The following is a 25,727-nucleotide window of genomic DNA, read 5'->3' as shown; positions in this document are numbered from 1 at the left end:
TGTTGAATTTTCTGTTATTCTTTTTAGGATACACAAATATGTTTCTCGAATTATATTAGGCCAGGTGATAATAATTAAGAATTATTATACATAAAATATAAAATGTTTGAGGGAATGCGGCTATGCGGCTAAATTAAAACAATGTGAAATTAACTTTTATTCTTTGCATTGTTCAACACGTTAAACTATAAACTTGACAACAATATATCTTGACATTTGCTGTTGTGGAAATATTAAATGCACGTAGCATCAAACAGAACTTTCTTTGACATGGATTAACAGTTCTGAAAACACCTTGCCGATGTGTCTGGAGCAAACCGGTAAAATGGAAACATTGCACATGAAACGTGCCAGCATTTCACTTGGTTATCGACAAGTTTATATCCATATAAGGATGTTCTATATATGGCAGAGGGTAGAGTTAGCGCTGTCAAACCATCGACACTGAGGGCGACTTAATGGTAGAAGGAGTGAAAAGCCTTCAAATAGGGAAAGGGATGGCGCGTGTGCCCATAAATGCGTCATTGGATCATTAGTAAATGAACTGTAAATGGGTTTCAAAAGCCTGTCATAAGATATTATCCCTGACTAACTATGAACAAGTTGAGTGGCAGCTGACTTCGTTTGCTGAGTTTGCCCATTCAATTATCCCCCTTGAGCAGAAGATTTCAATGAATTCCATTTTGGCATTTGAAAATTAATCTGTCGAAATGGGCTTAAATTAAGGAATGCGAATGATTCTGAGCTGTCAAGAGAAATGTCAGAGCAATGTGTGGTTTCTGGGAGATTGATTCATAGCTAAATAATGATATAAAAATATCTAATGGGAGCAAAGCTTCAAGACAATTGTATCTACATATATATCTACAAATATATATAACTGTTAGTATAGTACATATATCACCTTTAAAGATAAACACATTCATTGACCAGTAGACTTAATTACACCTGGAAATTGTATTCAGTGACAACAAGCTGCAAGGTTTCCTAAAACAGCTTAATCAATTTAGCCACAATCCTTGGCACAATTCTCAACAAAGCATAGCTCAAATACCGTTCGTGCTTAAAGTCAAGTTAAGTCTATACATATACTATTCTCGTTTATTTAAATATAGCTGATATATGGAACCCAACTCACAGGTCAAATGTAAACCCGCCCATTAAACACTTACTATATATATTTACCTCCTACTTTATCGTACTTCCATATAACCTACAGGGCAAAGGAGAATAGCCTTCGGACAGAGGATTTGACAAATTTACGTCATTGAAACTCGGATATCGCCCCTACACACACATGCACGCACGCACGTATACAAACTAATATTAATAGTAATCAGAGTAATCACATTAAGAGCAAAGCAAACGGCGCTACCCAATTACGTACAATTGTGGGTGTGGCCGATGAGCCTTAAGTGTAAGCAGTTTGCTGTTAGGTAAGTGGACACAATGTATATTAATTACCGACAAACATATAAGCGCAACAGTACACACATCAACAACAACAAACTAAAATCAATTAAAGCAACAGGCCGCAGTAAAGACACGGCTGAAATGTGAGTCGAACTTACAGATAAAAAAAATTGGGAATATCATAATATTGTTACAGCCTTGTTTCAATTTCACAGTAGAAATAACTTCGTTATATTTTTAATCAATTCATCTCAAAATCAACCAAAAATGTATGCTTTGAATAATTCAATAAAATTGGAGGATAAATTGTAATCAAAATGCTTTTGATAACTTGAAATAAAATTGATAAATCATATAGCATACAAAAGCAAATGTTTATAGCATCCTTAAATTGCAAATAGATTTAAAAATAAATTATAACTAACAAGTTGAATACCAAATTAATTAAATAAAGTATTTAAATGAAGTATTTAAAATAAATACTCGTATAAATAGAAAATCGTGTTTTGGGCTCACCACAATACCACAACTTTGTGCAGATTAAACATTCATTTGCTTAATTGTTGATTCTACTTACAAAAAATACTTCAGTTAAGTTAACTTTAAGCTTATATTTAATAGTACTAAATATATTTCTAAAGACTTTGTTATCCTTAATTTGAACTAAAAGCCTCTAACCAACACGCTCTTATCTATTGCGATCAAAACACACAAAATACATTTAATGAAAAACTATTGACTCTGAACTTAAACATGGCCAACATGTCGTGTCAACGGCATTTTTGGCAGGTCTAGCAGTGAGAATAAAAATTTGCTGTTGCCTGGCGCTTTAGATAAAATAATCGCGTGAAAAATAAAAGAGGTTCATAAAACGTGGTTCTTGTTAAGTGCAGCGCGACATTGTCGTGGTCTGTTTGGGGTCTGTCCTGAGCACGGTCCAACCTGACGCTATGTGGTGTCATTAACGTGGCTACAACTGTGTTTGTCTCTGTGTGTGCACATAGTGGTAAACATTTCGACGGCTTCAGTTTTGGCCATGGAGAGCTTAATATTTGCTGCTACGTGTTGAACATGGAATTTAATTTCTTTGGTAATTAATTGCAATCGTGTTGGCATTAGGTTTAATGTTCTAATAGGGCAAATAAGTTGGCTGCCTGTGTGTGCGTGTGTGTGTGTGTGCAGTTATCCCAAAATAGATGTGTATTTGTTTATCAAATTGTTTGGCTTCGCGTTTTATTTGCGAAGTCAACGTTGTTAATTTGAAATGCAATGCTCGCTAAATTGATTTTATGATTTACCTAATTGCTTTAGGGGGTGTCAACACTGCACACACTCTCTATGTTTGTGTGTGTGTGACAGAAGTTGGGTTTAACTTGTTTGTCATCACCTTATTGTAGTTGGGTCACAAAATTGGGATAGGGAGCTGAATTAATTAAGTTATCCTTTGTGAGTGGCCATTCAACTCAATACAATGTCAAGGTGTGGGTCATTGACTATAAAAAAAAACTAATAGAGAAGTCAAAGTAATACTGATCGAATAAAATAGGAATGATATATTAATATTCTTATTATTTTTATTTCTTTTTTTTTAAGTAACTATTATACATAAGTTTCTTATAACAACGATTAGAGTACAAGCTACTTGGACACATAACTGACTTTTAGCCTTGGTCAAGAACAAATATATATATTTAAAAACAAGAATTATAAAACCCTCCACAAGTGTGTAATAAATACCAGACAATTTCAAAAATGAATTGCACCAGTTTTGATTGTGATTAAGATGCTCTATATAGCATCATTTTTGTACCACTCACACTGTTTCCTATATATTGACCTTTGTAGCAATTACTTCCGCCAATTTTCCTGTCTAAAGTGTTTGCTCATAAAGCAAGGGAGACGCACACATAAAAAACACACTTCAATTTTTACAAACGCTTGTGCTTACCTGCAACGAAAAAGAAAAGAAGATAAAAGAGCTTTTTAAAAAAACAGCTTTGTTTGTATAAGCAAAAAAATATGATACATAAAAAGAAACGACACAAAAAAAGAGAAAAGGGAAGAGGGAACTGTTAGGTGCAAAGAACAAGTAAAGCAAAAGCGGCGCAAAAGCCTATTAAGACAGGACCTAGAGAGCAGACCCCTGAAATCTGGTCGCAGGACAACACTTTATATTTGGGTAGCTGGCAAAGCGCTTGCCACGTTTGTGACACAAACGCTAGAGGGCGCCACTCATTACCATACACACACAGACCATTAGGTCTCTGGCTTAAACGTAGTTGCAAAACTGGTAAGATGGGACATTTCACGTCAAATTCCCCCATTTAAAACCAGTGTCAAAGTAAACATTGAGGAGCTACGGATCTGAGCACGTGTCAAGTCAACGCACTTGACTCAAATTAATTTGCTCGAATATTTGGGGTTATATTTAGTCAGCCCGTAGAAGTGGGCAACGAAATTAGCTACGTCTTAAAGCCCTTAAAAGTTACCGAGTGTAGCTACTTTTCAAACATGTTTCCAGTACTACTCTTCTTTTTCTTTCCTGTTTCACGTCGGTTGACCGCAAATTAAATTAGAAAAAAAAAGAAAACGTTACAAAAATAACGAGTTGTATACTTAACAAGAACAACACAAGAGAGGGGAAAAACCACAGCACCGAAATGCCTGACATTACGGAAGCAGAACGACAACAACGGGTTTCTAAAGTGGAGCAGGTCAGAGCTACAGGATGAAAACAATAGTTAAAAGACACAGGACATGAGACAGAACAAGAAACTTGGCTGTAAACAAGTTGCCAAGTGTTTCAGTTTGTGCTCGACCTCTTTCAGCTTAATAGGATAATTACGGGGCTCAGAGGTACGTAAGCTGCTCTTACGTAACGTAACGTTAGTAACGCCTTCTACACCCATTTTCCCCATTAATGCACGATTACCAATTAGTTGTATAGCAATGCTGTTTATTTGAGTGTGTAAAAATTGCTAACCAGCTGACTGACCAACTAGGCCCGAGTCAGGTCCTGAAACTTTGCCAAAAGTACTTAAAAACTTAAGGTAAGAAACTTTTATGTTTGCCCCTTTTACCGTTTTTTTTTTTTTTTTTTGAGGAGTTTGGGTCTCGCCTAGGCTGTTGTTTTTGTCAAATGGCCTGAAAGTTTTGTGCGGCAATGCATAAAAAGGGTTCTATCAACTTTGGTTGTCGTTTTTAGGGGTTCTAAGAGGCTTACAACAAAACACAATTTCATGTGCTTTTTATATAAAAAAAAAAAAAACAAAAGAGCATAATAAGTTTTAATATGTATGCATAATCTTATTGATATCTAATGACTTTCTGAAACTCATTAAACTAATTACAACTTGAAGCCGTACAAGCAAAATAGAAATTATAATTATATAATTGCATAAAATTTCTATAAACTTAATTCATTGTGACTTCTATTTTTATTTTTATCAGGGTATAAGCAGACGAAATATGCCATACATATATTCCATAATATACACACTTTATGCTAACTTTATTTAACGCCAGCAAATTACAGACAAAAACTAAACACTGGAATAATTTATGCTGGCGCCAAAATTTGTAGTCTGTCGTGAGATTCACAGCGAGGGGTATTCATTAAATACAAATAAAAATCTGCTGGAAATTCTCAACCATCAGTCAACACAATAACAACACACCATAATCAGCCAATTGTGAAAAATATGTTAAACATATGCATATAAAAAGTCTGACAATAAAAAAAAACGTCACTGGTCGACTGTCGACCGTCTGGCTGTCTGATGGCTAAAATCACAACAAAACAAAAAGCCGCCTCAGAATGTCGCGACAATGTCATTAATTTTGTTGCTATTATTTATTATTGTTATTTGTTCAGTTTTTTGTTGTTGTGGCTGCTGACAACGCAAAATATGTTTCAAGTGATAATAAGTAATTCTGATTGCAAATGATAATTTATTCCATGAATATAATACGCGGATGCATTGATAACGCCCAGTCTACAGTTGGTATGCTAAAAATGATAAAACGCCAACTAGCAATTGGGATTCGAGTTCAGGAGGCGGAGCTGTCTTACGTGGTCGGATCAGATGAAATCGTATCGGATCGCACAGTCAAGATGTTAATAAATCATTTCATTTGTGGCAGAGTCGCCGACGCTGAAATATTGGCGACAATGTGGCAGCATTGATGCTGATGGCGCCGCTACTGATGCAAAACGACAAAAGCAAAACAGCAAATGGTAGAAAAACGTTGTAGCTAATAACAACATCCGTCTACGCTTTGCATGCGAAATATATTAAATCAAGTAACACTTGCTAAATAAACTCTAAATTAATTATTCATAAAGCTTTTTTAAGCTATCCAGTGATAGATTCAAAAATGTGAATATAAAAATAATTTAGGCAGGAAAATTGATTAGGGTATGAGATCTGGTCGCCTTTCAAGTCAAATCTTCTTATATTCTTACTTTAAATTCAGACAAAAGTTTAATCTAAGCAATTCTACTAGTGAACAGAGTAATAATAAAATGTGTCATTAGCAGCAGTTGCAACATACGCTGCACACAAACTGGTTGAAAAGCAATTTAAATGTGGTAAAATTGCAGCTGCTGTTTTACTAACACTTACATAGGTTGTCGGCCAAAAGACAAAAAGAAAATGCTTATACAAATAAGAGTACGTAATAATGTACACATACGTAGGTATATGCCGTGGTCATTATTGCAATTTCAGCACTTGCACTCTACTTTGTGAGAAAAAAAAAACACAATGACCAATTTGTGAAAAAGAGAGACGATTTAAAGGGCCATGGGAACTACCCAAAAAAAAAAAATAATAACAGAGCAGAGAAAAAGGTTAACAACAAAAATGAAAAAGGAAAACGCAAGCCAAAAACTGATTCAACCGAACCAAATATATGTAAATGTGTGTTTGGGTGTGTGTGTGTGTGTGTGTTGGCATGGCGTTAACAACAAACCACACTTCGGGTAATGGGCTTTGGGTATTCTTTAGTCGGTCGTGTGTGTAATATTGTGAGCGTGTGTGAGTACCGGCAAGTGCATGTTGACTTTGGCAACAACACCCACATATTTTTGTTTAAGCACCCGCTTGCAACTGAATATGTGCATTGTTTGTTCACACACACATGCTCACACACAAACCGACATTTTGACCTACATCTCGACACATATATGTACGCACCCCGTCTAGTTGCAAGGCTTGATTTTCATTTGAGCCTTCATGCTGCCCGCCTTTCCGTTTCTTATGCACTTTTTGGGCCAAACGAATTTTCTTTTTCAGCACCAAATGGGGGTCATGGTTTCCGGTTATTACTTCGCATATATATTCATTTGCATTTTTATTTTATTTAAATTGCTTTCTTTTGCACATTTTTTAATTTGCCCAACAAACGCAGTGCAGTGAGTGCGCGTATTTAGTTAATGGAAATTATTCAAAATGAAATATTGTGGCAACAAACAGAACAGAGAGATGGTAAGGGAAGGAGATGGGTTGTCTACGAATATATTTATATATATATATATATCTGGATCTTGGCTATTGAAAGAAAAGAGCAGCTTAAATAACAGAGAGATTGGAGTGAAAATATTTGTTTATTATTTGTGCTTTTTCCCAAGATGAAGTTAAAACGAAACTTACAGCAAAAATTGCTCAATTAAGAACTTTCTTCATTTTTAAAACTTTATATGACATTTATAATGGCCATAAAGAACAATCTTTACTAACCCAATTCTCGTTTAATGTACTTGTGATTAAAGCTTAAATTTGGACTTTAATGCGCACATTTTGAATAACGAAACGTTCACCTTCCTTATCAAAAAGGCAAGCCACGTGGCAGGCAATTCAATTAACCCATACAGCGCTATAATTTGCTAAGACACGACCTTTATCTAATAATTCGGTTGAGTCTTTCGAGCAAGCTCCAGCAAATGCCTTTTACCTGTCTGAGCATTAAACTAATTTTCTACGACTGCACATTAAACAAAATTTTCGGAAAGTTCCCTCCCACGGGACAATGTTTTGGGGGTGATTGCGGCAACAAAATGCAAAGGCAATTATGTATGTAGTTTCATCTGTATGAGAATGTAGACATACGAGTGCGTGTGTGTGTGTGTGTGTGTGTGTGTGTGTGTAATCCCAAATGGGAGTGCGCCAAACCAGTCTTGAGGAATCTGCCCTTTACTTGAATTTCAACACAACAGCATTCAAATTATGCATGGCAGTCTTATCAATATTCATAACTTTATTAAAGGGCAGAGAGCAAGGAAATTTTCGCGAACCGAGCTTGTAATAGCAACACAAGATTTATGTTTTTGAGTTGAAGTTCTGCGTAATTCCCACAGCATATTGATAAGACAGAGGCAAGCTAGCATATTGAACTACAGCTTGTGGCAAACATATTAAGCAGATTTAATCACAGTTTGTAATGGTTCTTTTGGGATAAGCATAAGGTCAACCGGTGCTTGTCCCCCTCTGACTGTTAATTTAACGCCCGGCTTCCACTTTAATCTGTGGCGTGCGACGGTGGCGGCATCGAGTACAAAACATTGAATCAGCATAAAATCCACATTATGAAAAGCCAAGCAAAACAGTACGAAAATTTTATTAAAATCACCCCGTCTTGGCTGGGCGCCAATAGAATATCACCTGCCACACCCCCAGCCCCTAGCACTCATGTCTTATTGTCCTTGTGTAAGTCTGCCCATTCTGTAGACTCATAAAATTAATAGCCTACGCCTGGTTTACGACACAGCACAAGGAACCAAAAAAAAAAAAAAATTACACAAAAATTACCAAAAAAAAATTGTAAAGGAGGTTATCTTTGGTCCGTCGAAGATCTGATACTCTATCAGAGCACGATATATAATTTTCATCATACCTATGTCAACTGTATGGTATAATACGTAGTCCGATTGTAATCAATTTTGTAAATGTAAATTATACTAATAAAATAAGATATATACAAAACAAAAGAGTTTTTCTTACTGAAGGTTGTGTTTCAACTGATCGTACCTATGACAGGTATATAATAAAAGGATCATATATACCGCCTGCAGCAGAAGGATTTAAATATATCAAGATTCATCAAGATACTTGGAAAACTGTATGCCACGCCTGGTTTCGTGCAAAGCACATTTTGTGATAAAGAACTATAATACTCTGTGTAAGGGTATGAAAATGTTTTCAGCGCGTAAAGATTGGGATAATTTTATAGTCCTGCCTTGGTCTGGCGCTCCACTCAGATAGGCATCATAGAAACTTTCATTTCAGCTGAATTCCAGTTGAGGCAAAGCACATATTTTCAACGTGATTTTAGCTAAAATATGGCTCCGATAGTATGCGGCATTTTGGCTAATTTAGTCAGCAGTCATGTTGGTTGTTCCTTCTGCCTGACAGCAGACAGATTCCTAAAAGTGCTGGAAATGCCAACAGATTTTATCGGGATTAGAGTACCGAAACCAGGAGGAGACACAAATTATGAAGCTGTCGGGAGTATGAAAAAGCATTCAGCAGCTGACGACATGGAAAAGACTACTTACATATGTTTGTAACATAGACGGAAAATTGTATGATATAATATCAAAAGATAATAAGTATTTATGCACCAAATTTTAGCTAAAGTAAAATTCTAACATTTATCAATGAATTTCAATAAATTATATATTTTTGTTAATTTCGATTCTGATAAGATTTTTTTAAGTGTATTGCCTGCGCGTATATTTTACAGCAAATTTTCCTTTAAATATCTCTATAAAATTGTAAAAACATCATAAATTGAGTTCTTCTCATTGGCTACATTGACCTCATTTCATTCTACAGCACTTACAAGACAGTTCGAGCAGCAGCTGCACTTCAACACTTCTCCGGCAAAAGAATAAAAGACGATGCAGAGACGAACTAAAGAGTAAAGAAAAGTAAATAAACAAGGGAACAATTACAGAGCTTATCGACAATTAAAGACACGCCCGGATAAGTGGCAAATACGAAATGCAAATGCAAATTGCAACTACAAAATGCAACTGGAAATTGCAAACACTTTAGTTGGGTTGGCTAGTCATAAAGAACAAATTTATTGCGCACCGTTCGCTATGTTAAGCTTCTAATCATCTTCACGAAGGGGCATGCAACAAGCAGATGATGAAGAAGAAGAAGAAGAAAAAAGTAACTAGGAAACAGAACTTGTCGTTAATTGCAATACAAAATGCTGCAAAGGGCGCACATTACAATTGCCTGCCTCTAATTGTTGCAGCTTATGCAGTTTAACGCACAGCAACTTTTCAATTGTTGCGACATTTTTATTGCGTAATTTATGCAGCTGCATAGAAAGCTAATAAAAAGACTTCTTGATTGAGAAATACCCTGTAATCCTTCTACACACATATGAGAGCATTAACAATCAAGTACTACTTATTTTAGATTGTGGTAGTCATAATTTCTGAACATTATTTTATTTTGAAAGTAATATTACTAGATAAAATAGAGAGACTATATTTTTCTATAGAGATACGGATAGACAGGTAGATGTATATATTTACGTGCATATATTTGCGAATACTTATGCTACCCTTCTTTAGACATTTGTATAGGATATAAGCAGGCAGAGTGAGAGTACGTGTGACTGATCGCTGCGGGACTGGACGTGCACTAAACTGGCGACAAAAAGTTTTGCAACTTGGAATAATGAACGCACGAACACACACACACTCGCATACACATACAAAGTCACACACACACAAAAAGACGGCTGTAATTTAGGCATGTGTGTGCAAGTGGTGACATTTTGAATTAAGTGTAGTTAATGTTGACAAACGTCAACATTATGATGCCTGCTACAGCTACAACAAAAACGAAAACAACAACAACACCGGCGAGATGTAGCTGAAGAACAATGCCCCACAGTCTCTAACCCACTCGGATGCCACATTGAGAGTCTCTTGGGACCGGCAGCACCGCCGACGACGCGGACACATTGAAGTGGCATTAGGCGCTTGATTGATGAATGTGTAAGTGCTAGATTAAGATAATCGACATTTCAATAATTCAATATTCGAATGGGAACGGCGCTTGCCACATAAATATGCTTAAGTGACGTGTGAGGTTGATTTAGGGCATTAAAAGTGATAAAACTCAAAATATGCAACGAATTGAATTAACTTCAATTTACTTGACACTTTAAGAATTTTAGTATTCATTTAGTATTCTATGCTAAACCACGGTTGAATACTCACTCAATTCCTGAAAATATTTAGCTTATATCTTTAACATATCTTTGGGTACAACTGAAACATTTTCGAAACGTAATAACAATTAGATACATTAATTTTTTGATTAAGATACTATTTTATGTCTTAATTCGAATCTAATTGAATTTAATCTAGTTGTAATTAGAATATATTTTTTTATTTCTTTTAAAATTATTTTGCTTAATAAATAATAAAAACCCTAATCAAAATGTTGCTCATATCTACTCAAAAGATGCTTTCCTATAAGACTTATTTTAAACTGATATATCTTTAAAATCTCCCAGAATGCTTTTGAATTATAATTAGAAAACCAATAAAAAAAAATTTGCTTACTTAACACTATACCTTTGTTTAAATTGTTTTTTATGTTGCAGCAGTAATTTGACTTACTTGACACTTTAGTTCCTGGTTTACAATTTAAATCGCGCCATGAATTAGAAAAATTGCATACAAATGACGTTACAACAAAAATGAAGAAGCATTGTGGCCCCATTGTATCCCATACGAAATGTGAATGCAATACAAAGCAATTGTTTCTATTGTTGTCGTTGTTAGTTTTAAATGCGAGACGGAGTCGGGTTGAAGTTGCAGCTTGAACTGGACAAATGGGCGATCAACGAGGCGTCAAGACCCCGCAGGAGACATGCAAAATATGCTGACAACATGAAGATATATACTTATACATATGTATAGGCTTATAAATAAAAAAGAATTGAAACATTTCTATGCGTCACGCGGCATTTGCGACAGTTAGTGGAACGACTCGTCGGCCTGTCTCTGGCCCTGACTAGGCTGGGCATTTGCCATTCAGTCGTTTGTCGTTACTTGAGAGCGAAGCGAATGCGGGTTGAAAAGAATAAATGAGCTGACAGAGAATGTGCGGCCCCAAGATACCCTGTTTTTAGCTACACTTTCAAGATACATAGGTTGTATAATGTACATAGTATAATGAAATTATATTATTATTCATGTTAAAAAATTAAATAACCATCCTTCACTTTATTTTAGATTATTCACAGGATGTTCTTGCTGTCTATTACATTGCACATACAAGAATTTGCATTTATCCAAGCAGCCTGCCTCCACATTCTATTACAGAGTATCAAAACCCAGCTAAAGATAGAGTAAAACAAAAAACGAATTAAAATTGGCAAGGGCTGCCAATGAATTTTGCAATGGGGCAATGTCAATGCACTTTCATCGCGCTCTAAAATAGACGGCTGGGAAACGGGTCGCGAATGTGAGCAGCGGGAAATGGATACAGAGACGGAAATGGAGATGTACATGCCCAATCTGTTGTTCAACTCTAAGGGCAGCACTTAAAAAATGAATGGGAAATTGTGTGGAAATGCATTTTAAGCAATTTGCAAAACAATTAGCTGGAAGTCGAAAAGATTTGATAGAAGTTCTTCAACATTAAATGTTAACGCCTGATTAAATATGCGCTGTTCGTCGATTGAAATTTTTTAACATACAGTACACATAAAGTATACACAGACATGTAACAATAAAAGCCATAAAATTAATTTATAAATTCGATTTGGTATGCCAAAGTTGGAACACAATTAGATGGATTCAATGAAATTAACAACTTTGCTTTACAACAAATGAATTCCAGTCAGAGTAATAATCTTACTTAAGAATATGCTGCTATAAAAACATTTATATATTTTTGTCACGCTTTTGTTTCCTGTTTTATAATGTAACGAAAAAAATAACAAAAATTTCTATTAGCACATTCAAGTTTGGCACCTGAAAACTGACTGAAGGGAATAACAGGAAACGTAGAATTATAACTGTGTAGCTGGTTTAGATGTCATTGATAAGAGTGCTGCCTGTTTAGGCCTCGTCTCGAACGTGCCTATTTTTTGTCCCTTTGTCGCATATCGGCTTGGCTTATAATTCGCACGTATACTGGCGGAGCTTAGTTCCTTTCTGTACTGTATCATTGATTTTTGTTGGCCTCGCCGATTTCGTCATTCTTTGTGTGTGTGTTTTTATTAGAGACGCAAACACTCAACGGCAATTTCCCTGAGATTTACCTGCCGCGATTGTGCAAATGTCAAGTTGGTGGCAAGTGAGAAGTTGGTATCGATTTTACATCCCCTTTTTTACAAATCTTTAATCCGAATTCGTACGTTTCTTTAAGGTTTCAGCTTCTCCTAACGTTAAGAAAGAATTTTTTTAGTAAGTATGTGGCACATGTGTCGGGGACCGAAAATAACAATCGTGAAAACAAACTTTTAATAGTCTTTTGTTTCGGACTTAAACATTTTTTATATATTTCAAATAACGGAATAATTCTTATTTGGTAATTTGAATTTTAAATTAAAATTTAGTTGAATTGTTTTGTTTAGTAGTGTATTATATTTAAATGCTAACAAATTCTGTCACGCTAAAAGTTACTCCCTGTGACCTATTGATATGAATAATGAACATAGCGAACCAATTCGATAAGGCGCGAGGAAGACGTAAATATATTTCTAGTCGTGTATTTTTTTTTTCAGATAATAAATCTATGCCACAGGTTCTCAGTCTTGTCAACTGATCAAACACATCTCTTATTTTAGTCAGTCATAAATGGTTTATAGTGCAATTTTACTTTAATTTATTTCGCCCATCAAATGCTTAAGTTGATTAAGATATCTTTTTGGACGCTTCCGTAACGATTCGCACAGATTTCATTATTTCCTCCTTGTAAGTTGTGCATGCGCCTTCCAAACAGCATTTTTCCTTTTTCACACAAATTCCCCGATATCGTACAAATCCAATTTTACACTGACAGACCATTTCGCATTTCTTTGGGCATAACTCTCCATCGTAGAGCAACTGATGGCACGAACTCTCAAAGCAACTGCATCGATACTCCTCGTTATAGCCACACTCTTAAAAAAGAGAATGTGTATCAGGCACTATGTTATTGAAGGGAAAATCTTACTTGTAACTGAATCAGCATTAGATGATATAGGGATAACAAGTATAATAATTATAAACAGCCAGACATCAATCGTAAAATGATTCATCTTGTCGACTCTTGTGATCTCTAAATTAAGCTATGAAAATTACTCAAAATTCATACTATGAATGCAGCACAGTTCAATAAATAAGCATACATAATTCATTTGTAATGCAATATTTGAAATTACCAAGAGTATATGATTGAGACATACCCTGCATTTTTTTTATAAGCAATTTTATATTTTTATTTATTTTTTAGAATAACAAAAACAACGACAAAGAAAAACAGAAACAATCAACACTATGAATCACAGAGAAACCACACATACAAGTAATAATAATAATAAAGAATCTTCTTTATAGAAGAACACATTGTAATCTGAATGAAATGTCTTTGTGTTTAAAGAGCCATGGGTCATTCTTATTAGCGTGAGTCTAACTTAGAAAATGCTAGAATATGTATTTGCATAAGTATTATTTCTATAAAGAATAAAAAGTAAGCCCTAAATAATTATCTATGAATTATGAATTATAATTCATAACTTAATGCATATCTATGTCAAAGGGGCTTGCTGGAATGTAATCAATAGGTAAAAGGACATGAATCTCTGTTAGGATATCACCGATGATTCAGTGTGATCATAGCAATCACTGAAGATGAATCCAATAACACTCTCATTGTTATAGGGTATGTGGTAATCAATCATTGTCGGGTGTAAAATAGTCCAACTTGTTGTTTTTCTATGTATTTGAAATGCATTTGTGAAATGTAATATTTGAAGTACTTTGTTTTTCAGTTTCTTATGAATTTTAGTGCTCAAAGAGAAATGATGAAAGGCAGAATGTGAATACGCTTCCGTTTGGTATCGGTTGCATTTGGATGCGATGCTGTTGATGCCTCAGACTACCGGGTGGCAGTTCTGTGCTCACACTTTGTCAACATGTGTTCAACATGATCACAAAACAGGCCAACTATTAGAATACATCAACATAAACATCAACATATCCAATCGCTGCTCGACCAGAGCAAGTTGGGTGTTTATGGAAAGAGGTGGCGGGATCTGCAGCTATGGCCAGATTTTGTTGTTGCATTTGGCCACTTGAGAGGCGCATGCTAAATATGAAAACACATTTTTGTAACAGATCCAGTTGAATGTGTGGCATTTCGTGCCTCACTCTAAGTGATATAGAATAGGGCGTTGAAATGCATATTGAGAAGTTTCTTTGCATTTACAGTTCTATTTCTCTATTGTTCTTGCTGTGGATGATGAATTGCTGGCCACTGTGCCGCCTCCATGTTGATGTCTTCCACTTGGCAGCTGTTTGTGGCCTGTCGGTCAACATGAAAGACATGCAGCTATTGAATTGTAACAGATTCTCTTTCAACATCTATCTCTCTCTTTCTGTGATTTTCTCTAATGGGTTAATGCTATAAATATGTATGTACATATATGTACATAGTTAGTACTTGCATTGGTTCACACAATGACACGTCCATCTGAACATGTCTGGGAGCATTATTTACGACTTCCGTGATGAATTTTCAGTGGCTACTTCTGCACACATCAGAACTTCTTCGTATGCAATCGACATTCATAAAGTGCCTCGATTTTAAATATAAACCTCAATGCGTGTTTCATATGCAATTCACGACTCAGATGTCTGCGCTGATGAACAAACGCATAGACGGACAAACAGACATTGGGGAAAGTCGAGAATACTTGTGTATGGACACAAACAGGCAACTGTTCTGTGCGGGCGGTCTGCTATTCTGGTAAAAGATTAAAAACCGCAGAATATGATTAGAGTCAAAATACTTCAGGGTTGGTAAAATTGCTGGACGAATCAAGCTAAAGGTATTGTTTTGCATAACAAACAAAAGACGAGAAAATGATAAACAGGAAATAATCTACAATAATGCAGTACATTTACATTTATTGAAATTTAAATTGAATAAGAATCGTTTTCACATAGTGAACTTTTAATATGATATTCATTTCTGTATATTTGACGTCAAAATATCTTTTAGTTACTTAACTGAGATTTTAACTAGACAATGAGAAAACGTTCTTTAAAGTTTTTAAGAAAACACAACTAACCTTGAGGCTAAAATTTATAACTTTTATATGAATTAAATACTTCGAGAAGTGTAGGAATAGGTTTTAAAAAAGATGTTTTTTTTTATAGTTATCAAATATTAATCATAAAAATGCCCAAATAACTATGCATTCATAAATCATGAAAATAGCCAAAAGATAAAAATATATCAAGGATATCAGAATGCAAGTGGAGGCAAAAAGATTTTGTTAATATTTTTATCATAATTTGAGCACTGGCCAAAGCAGAAAAGAAAAGCAAAATAAACACAAATAAAAAAAAGAGGGAAAACATCAAAAACAAAACATGTTTCGGTCGATAAGTTCTCTGTTTTCTCTCTCATTTTTATTTTTATTCTCTTTTGTTGCTGCTGCTGTCGTCGTTTCCACTCGAGCAATTAATACGTGAGCAAACTGGAAAATACTTCAAGCACCGAGCTGTCAGCCAAGTGCAAAACAATGTTAGCCCTGATGTATTTGTACTGTTGAGCATAAGCGCGAGGGATGAGATTTAAAGCGCTGAGAGAGTGAGAAAAGAAGAGAGATGTAGACATGAGCCATAAGACGTTCAATTCAATGTCGCGACGTCGGGCGTCGTTGAGCGACGCCTGGTAAGTCGATATCCCGAAAACTTTCTTCCTCTTCTGCTTATTTCACTTAGGAGAAGGAGAAGGAGGGGTAGAAGCAAAAACCATAACCATAAAATCGTATTATGTGTAGTTAGCAGTCGTATTGCAATTGCGAAATCCAAACACGCCTCTCACATTGTCACATTGGCTTGGGCTATATTTAGAAGTCCTCGTCGACGGCTTTTAGTGCTCATTGTAATTATCATTCTCATTGTCATCATATGCGTACGGATGATGATTATCATGAGTGCCACCACAGGCGTCCAAAAGAAATATAACACATTTTCCACTGCATCATAAATTGCTAGACAGTTTTTCCTATGCTCGGCACAGACTGAATATAACATTCTTGTCGAAATCTCCTCATATTTCAAGCAACCAAGCGGAAATCCTTTATCCCCCACATCTCTTCCATTTCTTCACATTCTCTGCATACTTATTTATGCACAAATATACGCTACATTATATAATACGCTAACATTTTTGCAGCTCGTTAGAAAGGCGACAGAATAAAGTTATTCATAGAATTGTTGTCGTTTCTATTATTGTAGTAGTAATGTTTTTTGTTATTGTTGTTGTTGTATTTTCAGTCTATTCGACCACACAACTAACTCATTGTTAGACCGACTTTTTGTCAGCTGCCTTGCAAATGTGTGAAAAAGTTTTAATTGGATGCTCATTGCACAATTTGCCCCATCGCAGCACATTGCAAAAGTTGTATCATATTATTTTTTATTAGGCTTATAAAATGGAATTAATGTGGTGTCAAGAAAAAAAATTCATCTCATTGATATAAAGTACATTTTTTCTTATGAAAAGTACCTGACGTAAACTCTTTCAATTGTAGTTGCAAATTATTAATTGTTATTTAGTTTTACGTTATACTATACATGACAATTAATTCTAATCTAAGAAAACCGATATAAAAATAAATAAATAATGAATTCAACGGAATTTGAAATCCACCATGCAAAAGATAATACTTCTAATGTTGTAGTCATCTTGTTGGAGCCTAAAGTACTTAACACACATTTATCTATTTAACTTTCCCTCTGGGCCATATCAAAACCCGAAAACAATTTTCAAATTTGTTTCCCTGAAATGGTCTAATTATCCATGGCTTAAATTCACATGATTCAGCTACAGCAGGAATAAAAATTCTGAATAGAAGTGATCCAATTAGAAATACAAAACGATAATTTCATTTTACAAAACATTTTGAATTGAATTTGTAATTGGTCAAAACGCTGGCACAACAGTTTTTCATATTAATGAATACTATAAAAACCGAAATGAAAATGCAAAAACCAGTAGCAGCTGCTGCTGGAAAATACAGACAAAATTGCACAATGGCATATTCAATTTTGGCTGGATTATTAGGTACACATACCAGCGAATTATTATTATTTATGCAGAAACCTAAAATTAAATTATTGCTATGAGTACAAAAAGCAAATTAAGCAGGAAATCCTAAAATAAATACAATAACTTATTGTTGTTGGTAAAAGCAGAAAATCAAATAAATTGAAAATGAAAACAAGATGGAATACAAATCCTTGAAATGCTTCACCACCTAATTAGAAATAGTCCATTAGTCAGTCACCTATGTGTGTGAGTAAATAATTCTCTTAGGTTTCGTTATGGCCAAGATTCATTTGAGCCGGTCGCTTGCCATTTGTTGAGCCTAAACTGTTATGTAGATGAGATGCCGCTGCCAATCGTTTGATCCCCTTTGATGAACTACCCCAAAGGCATAAAAAAAGAAGGCATCTATCTACCTGCATTGCCATTTAAGCTCATAAACGGCTATCAGCTTACAATGCTTTCAAAACATGAGACCGCCAGACATTCAATAATAAAAACAATCAAGCCAAGAAACTTCGACGCACTTTTAATGCCCTGCAAGTAATTACTGGAGCTAAAATATTTACGCTTGCAATACATACTTTTAAAGCTGCGCTATTAAAACAAGTTTTTACATTAAAACTACAATTTTCATACGGTCATAAAATACAATAATTTTCTTAGTCGTTTCAAACGGCATATCAAAGTGAATATAATGAATTTGTGCAGGGTATCGCCGACCTGAGAGATAAACTGAAAACCAGTTTTTATACATGCAGCCCAGCCTTAAAAGCAACAACAAACGATATGTTCGAGGCTATCAGAAAACTTTTATCAACAAAAAAACTTAGGCCTCAACACGGACGATGGACGGTGAGAGGGAACGTTTAGCCAGTTGGCTAATTTGTGCCAGACGATATTATAAGTTCACATCAAAGTGAGAGCGTTATAGCCAATCTCAGCTTCTATCTCTCTCTGCTTTACCCATCATCTCTCTGTCATGCTCAGTGATCTCTTGGCCACAAATTAACTTCAAACAGGCGTAAATAATGCGCACAGATCTTTTTTAAAAATCATTTGAGCTCCCCATTGTTTTTAAGATTTTGTTGTTGCCTCACAAAAACCGCAGATGCCGCAACACTAATCCGAATTTCATGTATTCAATTGTTAGAACCGCTGGTACCACATTAAAGTGCCGCTGACACGCGTCTTCTGGCTTATGACATGTGGTCTCCGTTGGCTCTCTCCTCTTCGTTGTCGACTTCTTTTGCCCAGCACATGTCTTGGCATGTGCGCTTTTTGTACATTTCTCAGATTTTGCTGATAGTTTAATTGGTTTCGACTTGATAGTTTGCTTTGTTGTAGTTGTTGTTGTGGTTGAGCCACTGGTTTTACGTTACGGGTCGTTAGGATGATAATAAAGATATCATATGAATATTGATGATAATTGCATGGACAGTCGTTGTTGCGAATGCTACACAACAATTGACAGAGTGTTAATTAATGCAGGCTGAAATTCCAACAATTAATACATGTCCTTTCAATTCCCGATTATATTTACTGCTTACACTAGTTGCGAATTACAATCATGTATATTGCCTTCGGTTAGCGTAAAGCACGCATAAATTAAGTCTAGAAACTTGTGTAATAATCTAAAATTTAAGACATAATTTATAAACTATTATCGTTTATTTTGATGCGATAAATTATGAAATACCTTAAGAAAGTCGTTTGAATTTCCTAAGAATCACATTTTAAATTGATAAATTAACGAACCGATCCAAGTTTTAGGCAATTAAGCCATTAATCGCTCAGAAGGTTTCCAGTTTGCTTGTAAGGTCGTGTTTGCTTGAAGCTGCCAAAATTTCATCTAAAGTTTCGAAACAAATAAATCTTTTAAAATATAGTATCAATCTGTAAGTTAAGTTCTAAAGAGTTATAATCTTAGCTCAGATGTACGAAACAGCCAAAAGTATCATATAACTGGTGTACATTATATGAAACATTTTTTTAATTAAAGGAAAAGGGAAAACAATCAAAATATATTCTCTTTTTATGTGACCCTTTATTTTAATTACAGATTCATCAATTAACAACTGTGTTTCCATTGTGGGGACATATCGTGTGTAGATGTGTTAGTCCGGCACACCATTAAATTGATAAAAGTGAGACGCACCTTGGTACAAATGTAAGAGAAAAGCATGGTAAACAAACAACTCGAAAGACAAATCTAACATGGCCATAAAGCAACACGATCGTAAACCAAATCTATGCTAATAAAATACCAAAGATATGGAGAGACCTGGACATTATGTTCATTGGCTGCCGTTGTAGTAGTTGATTTGATGATCAAACTAAATTCAGTTGCGTGTTTTTTATTTGGTTTAGCAACAGCTTGAGGACAAGTGCTTGCAGTTCTAATAGAGCAATAAATTCGTAATAGATATTGGAATCTGGCCTGGTGGATGAAACGCCTCATAAACACACAGAGAATTCAACTCATAAACATTCATGTATGTACTTTTATTTGTTGGCATGTTAAAACCATAAAACGAGCTTTGTTTGTAGCCGGAAAGTTGTTAAAAAATGTAGCAAAAAACAAAGCATTTGCATTATGGAAAACACCAACCGTAATTTATATTACAGGGCCAACCTACTAAAAATAACAAAGTCATAAATAGTCGTAGCTTTACATTTCATTAGGCTCGTCTGTTAAATTGGTCAAAAATCACACAACTCTTGCCATAATTTACATGTGAAGCAATAGGTACAGCCAAAGACTTTCAATAAAACACCACATAAATAAAAAGATTTGAAAGAGCGCGAAACTATTGGACATCCTAACAAGATCTTATAGAGAAACTCAATTACAATATATATATCAGCAACACATTTGCATTATTGAAATTAATCTTTGTACCCATCGATTATTACGCAATGAGCACATTCGACATATCTAACCTCCACACCCCCCGTTGTAAATGTACAATGAAAACAATTCGAAAACAAAACAGAAAATTTAAAGCAACAACAACCAAAACATTTAATTAATGAGTTTTTATCAAAGCGGTGAAAAAAGAAATAATAATACTCCGCAAGCTCACTTTAATTTATAATTTTTTCTCTTATTTTTTTATTTGTTTGTTCGCCTGACGTTTACCTAGTCGAAATTTGAATAAATGCAAATGTATAAATAAAAGAGCAGCTAAAGTTGTGGCATCGACATCGAGTTAATGAATATTCAGAGTAAGAGTGTCCAATTTTGTTTGTTAGTTTAGAGTCTGATAAGTTTAACACATTTCTGTTGCGCTACAATCAAGCGTTATAGTTGAGCATAATGATTTCATTGGGAACCTACATGGGAAATAAAAATAACTTAAAATGATGAGTCAAGAGACATAGAAGTCAAAAGTGTTAATCTAATATATTGACTAAGTATTTCTGCTAGAGCTTAAATATTCAGAGTGATTTAGTGTTGGGATAAAGTAGATTAAACAGATCTATTTTTAAAACATTGATGTGTCATTACAAAATATATACTTTTAAATATATCTGGTTTATCATCTCTGATTCAAGGTACTGGACTGTACCCATAAACAGATGTTTATCCATATTTATATTCATTCCCATCAAAATATAAATGATAAAAAATTTGTGTCGCTTTTATTTGGACATGCAACACACCCACGCAATGCATGATTTTCATTTATTTCGCTACACTTTTCATTTGTCGTAACGCGCCACTAATTAAGCTATTTTTGTAACATATTTCCCAAGCACCACAACAACAGCGGGGCGTGGCACGGCCCGTGCCCATCGTGTCTGCCATGCTGTCTCGCTAGACACCACCACAGCATAAGAATACGAGTATAAGTTCGAGTATTTACATTCAAGATCGCGTGTTGTCCCAACTGGCAGATGGGCCCAATTAATGTCACTTTGCTCACTCGTTCAAATTTCTACAAGAAAAGCCACAAATAGTATGAGTACTGAAAATAAAGCATTTTAATATGTAAATATAAATAAATCTATAGATGTAGGCGTGTTTTAGCTAAATTCTTTGTGCTTAAAAATAAAAACAATATCAACAATTATTCGTGTTGATAAGCTTGAAGTTTTAACCAATTGATGTGTCAAACAAAATTATTTTCGTAAATATATGTATATCAGTATATTCTTACATACGCGATTTTATTTGACACTGAACTCATTTTTAAAAATATACGCCCACATGCCCCCTATAACCAAATATATATATTATTTTAAGAAAGCTATGCATGAATAACATATTTTTGGATAGACGGACGCACGCGAGTTTTTATTAGCTTGTTATTAAATAATGGGCATATAAGGTATGTTTAGTCTATATTATAAATTGTAAGACTTTAGTATAGCATAAACCATATATAAATGTCATCGCTAAGTCGCTATAGTACACTGCTTAAAATGCCTGAGCATGTTTATGAATAGATGTGAATGAGGTGAGTTCCACATTTAAAACATCTAAGTATAAATCGAAAAATCACTGGTACGGGTATTTGAAAGTCAATCTAAAAGTATATAAATGAGCAAGCACTTTCTATATATAAAATTTGACGTGAGTAAATTTAAATGAAATTGCAGTACATAAAAAGAGCGCGCTTTTCAAAATTTATGAGCTCGTCTAATGAATTTATAGACGCTAATATTAGAGATGACTTTGCTCGACAATTAATTGATAATTTACATACATACACATAAATGCGCACACACACACATACTAACACAGAGGGGTACCCATATTTACATAGCTGTAAACTGACTGATAGCCTGGTGAGTTCAAAGTTTATGAGTCCCTGGAGTGTTATAAAATGCGTTGAAATGCTTGGGAAATGCTTTTATGAGGGATACAGCAGTCATTTGCACCTCACACATTAAATCAGTCATTATTTTTGAGTATTTTCAACATATTTAAAGCTTATCAGTTCAGTTTTTTATGTCAAAAGTTAATTTTAAGATTATTTCACAAATTGGAAATAAAAGCGTTCTATAAATATTTTCAAAAACGGAAACACGTTGCCGACAGTTAAGAAATAAACTTGAATTGCAGTGCTAAGAAATTATTTCAAAAATACTTCATGTGCTAACTTTATTTATTCTAAAAATAATCTTGGTTGTTTATCATTGTTCACAACAATATTACAATTATTATATACAAAACTGAGTATCTATATTTGCAAATATATTACACAATATACATTGTTCACAGTTTATAAAATTACATAGAGGAAAGCAAAATAAAAATTGTTTTCATCATGCACTTGATTATTTGTAGGATTTTCTAGCACCTGTGTACATAAATATACACAAATTTTTAAACAATTAAAAGCAAACGGCGCCAATAATTTTGAAAAGAACAACAAATGCATGTAAACAACAAAATGTTTTTGTTTTCTTTAATAAAAGCTTTCGAATGGAAATGGGAGAAATGTGTGTGTGTTGTATATAAATAGCGTGAAATCCGCTAAAGAAACGGACTAATAAATTGTTTCTTTGGCAAAAGCGAGTTTGGGGACACTAAAAATTCCAAGAGTCGAGTATTGAACAAAAATATATTTTAATTAAATGCAAACAGCATTATAAATTATTAAGTTTAACAGTTGCTGCTGACTTATTTGCATTGGCGCCAAGCAAAATAACCGAAAAAAACGGCACAAAAAAAAATAAATTTATGGTTTTGCGTCAAACAAATTCCAATTGAATAGAAGAGACAAAATTTATCGCATAATGATGTTTATCAACTGTTATTTGACACTTACCTGATCTTGACAAAAGTAGCCGAATCCAATGATGCCTGCAATGGCCAGAAAGAGACAAAATACAATAATTGTTCGTATTTTGGATCGTGGTTCCATTTTCTTGATTTCATAAACACCGCTTGGCAGTAATAAAGCAAAATCACTATCTACTTGTACGGAGACGTTCTTATGCATATCAACGGGCATGTTCCATAGGGCCTCTACAAAGTTTACAAGAACCTTTGAAATCCATCAATCCACTTAAGTTTTCCTTCACACGCCACCGTAAAACGCAGCATTGATATCGAACCGATTAACATTCACGTTACACATACAGGCGCCAGTCATTGTCCGATAACAATTGCCGCAAACAACGATAACAACAATCGCGCCTTCTTTTGGTCATTTTTGCCAAACCATCACATTAAGGTGGAATTGTCGAGGTTCCAAATGTAGTTAGTTTTCTGTAAAAATAAGAATTTTTTATTTAGATAAAAATAAATAACAATTAAAACTGAATTAAGAAAATTCATATAAAGCTTCACAATTCTTGGCAGTGTAAGTTTCTAGTCTATGACCGATTTAGATTAGACATGCTGCACAAAACAATTTGTCTTGTCTAATCTCAAAACAATCGAGTGTACAAATAAAAAATCTAATCAATTAAATAAACAAGTCTTACTAGCTACAAGGGGCAATCGAAAGCATAAATGAACTCAATAAATTATTCAAATTGAGATTTAAATTGACTCGGAACGATTTCCTGTTTTCAAAGATTAATTCTATTTCGATTTACAATCTTGGAATTTACTTTTCCTTTTTTAATAAATATTTTAATTTATTTATTTGCACCTCTGTCTCACTCTGTCTCTCTATTTCATGTGACTTAAATTATTGACAGTGGTTGATAAGATATTTATATAATTATGTATACTAACGAAGCTCTACCAATTCCACTAATTGTAGATTAGTGGTGGAAAGAGAACAGATCTGGTTACTTATTTCGTTTCCTCTCTTTCTTCCTCCGTCTCTAGCAATGAAAATTCAAAATCTAAACAGTTGTAAGCTTAAAGCTAACTAGTGTCATAAGTATATAAACTTTGAAGCCCATTACAAAGGCGGAAAATGAAGAGCTTTGAAAAGCTTCTGTCGCCCACACTTGCAATTTAAATAAATATAGACATCTCTAGTCATGTGTATATGACTGATAACTATGAGAGTTTTCAGAACAAATTGTTTGGTCAAGTCTGGCTTATTATAAATCTTAAAACCATATCATGAAGATCAATTGGGTTTAATAGTTTTCGGTACCGGTACGTTCCGAAACAACTATTTCGGTAAAAGGTTCTAATTCATTTTTCTTCTGTTGGTATCGGTATCAGTACCGGTGCGTAACGGTATACCAAATCAATTTTGAAACATCTTATATCTAGATCTAGAGGAATACAATTTTTTCGACGAAATGTGGATGTGGATGCCAAACCATGATCAAAATGACATTCTGCTTGAAAATCAGTACAGCTTTGCCAAAGTTATGACAGTTCGAAGTTGTTCAAGCCTCTGACCTAGCAACTTTACAAGTCAAAATATTTCTTAATTTTGACATGATTTTTTACAAGAAAATGAAAGGCCTCAGAATCAAGTTTTAAGGTTCGCTTTATACTAATTTCGAAATAAGGAGTTGATTAAAATTGAAAACTTGAGATTTAAAATTTAGAATTTTCACAATTTTAAAGGGGGGACCCTTACCATTAACTTGGCGCCATGACTATGGTGGTCGAAAAATAATAAAATTTTCTAAATGCTAAAAATTTAAATGCAGTATAAATTAAAAGACCGGATCATGGTCAGAATGGCATTCCGATTGAAAATCTGGCCAGTTTTCATCAAGATATGACAGTTGAAAGTTTGTAAACTCTTTGACTTAGCAACTTTACCACAACCGTACCGGTACAAGCGTTTCGGTTATCGGTTCTTGAAAGAGAATTAATTTCGATCACGGTTTCAGTTCCGGTACTAAAATTAAAACGGCTAGTTTCGGTTAACGGTTCCGATACCGGTTACGGTGTTATTCACGGCTTTTTTGAAAAAATTAAATTATTCTCGAACTTCTATGCAATAAAATCGACTTTTATGCTTCTTAAAAGTTGACAACACTGATTATGTACATATAACATATGTACATATATACAATTCAGTCGTATGTAGGCACTTTTGCAAATTTGAAACCACAAGCACAATCTAAACAAGA

General features: G+C 34.4%; 1 protein-coding gene across 2 annotated transcripts in view; it reads right to left on the bottom strand.

Annotated features, from left to right (window-relative positions):
- LOC117792910 (heparan-sulfate 6-O-sulfotransferase 1) overlaps positions 1-25,727 on the bottom strand; it is an 86,784-nt gene that overhangs the window by 59,901 nt on the left and 1,156 nt on the right. For both annotated transcript variants that reach the window (XM_034633230.1, XM_034633229.1), the window contains exon 2: positions 23,498-23,940. In XM_034633230.1, the coding sequence (XP_034489121.1) occupies positions 23,498-23,683 (186 nt within the window). In that variant the 5' untranslated portion in view covers positions 23,684-23,940. The remainder of the gene's footprint in view (positions 1-23,497; positions 23,941-25,727) is intronic.

Source organism: Drosophila innubila (genome assembly GCF_004354385.1).
Source record: "Drosophila innubila isolate TH190305 chromosome 3R unlocalized genomic scaffold, UK_Dinn_1.0 2_E_3R, whole genome shotgun sequence".
Taxonomy (NCBI): domain Eukaryota; kingdom Metazoa; phylum Arthropoda; class Insecta; order Diptera; family Drosophilidae; genus Drosophila; species Drosophila innubila.
This window is presented reverse-complemented; position numbering and strand designations above follow the sequence as displayed.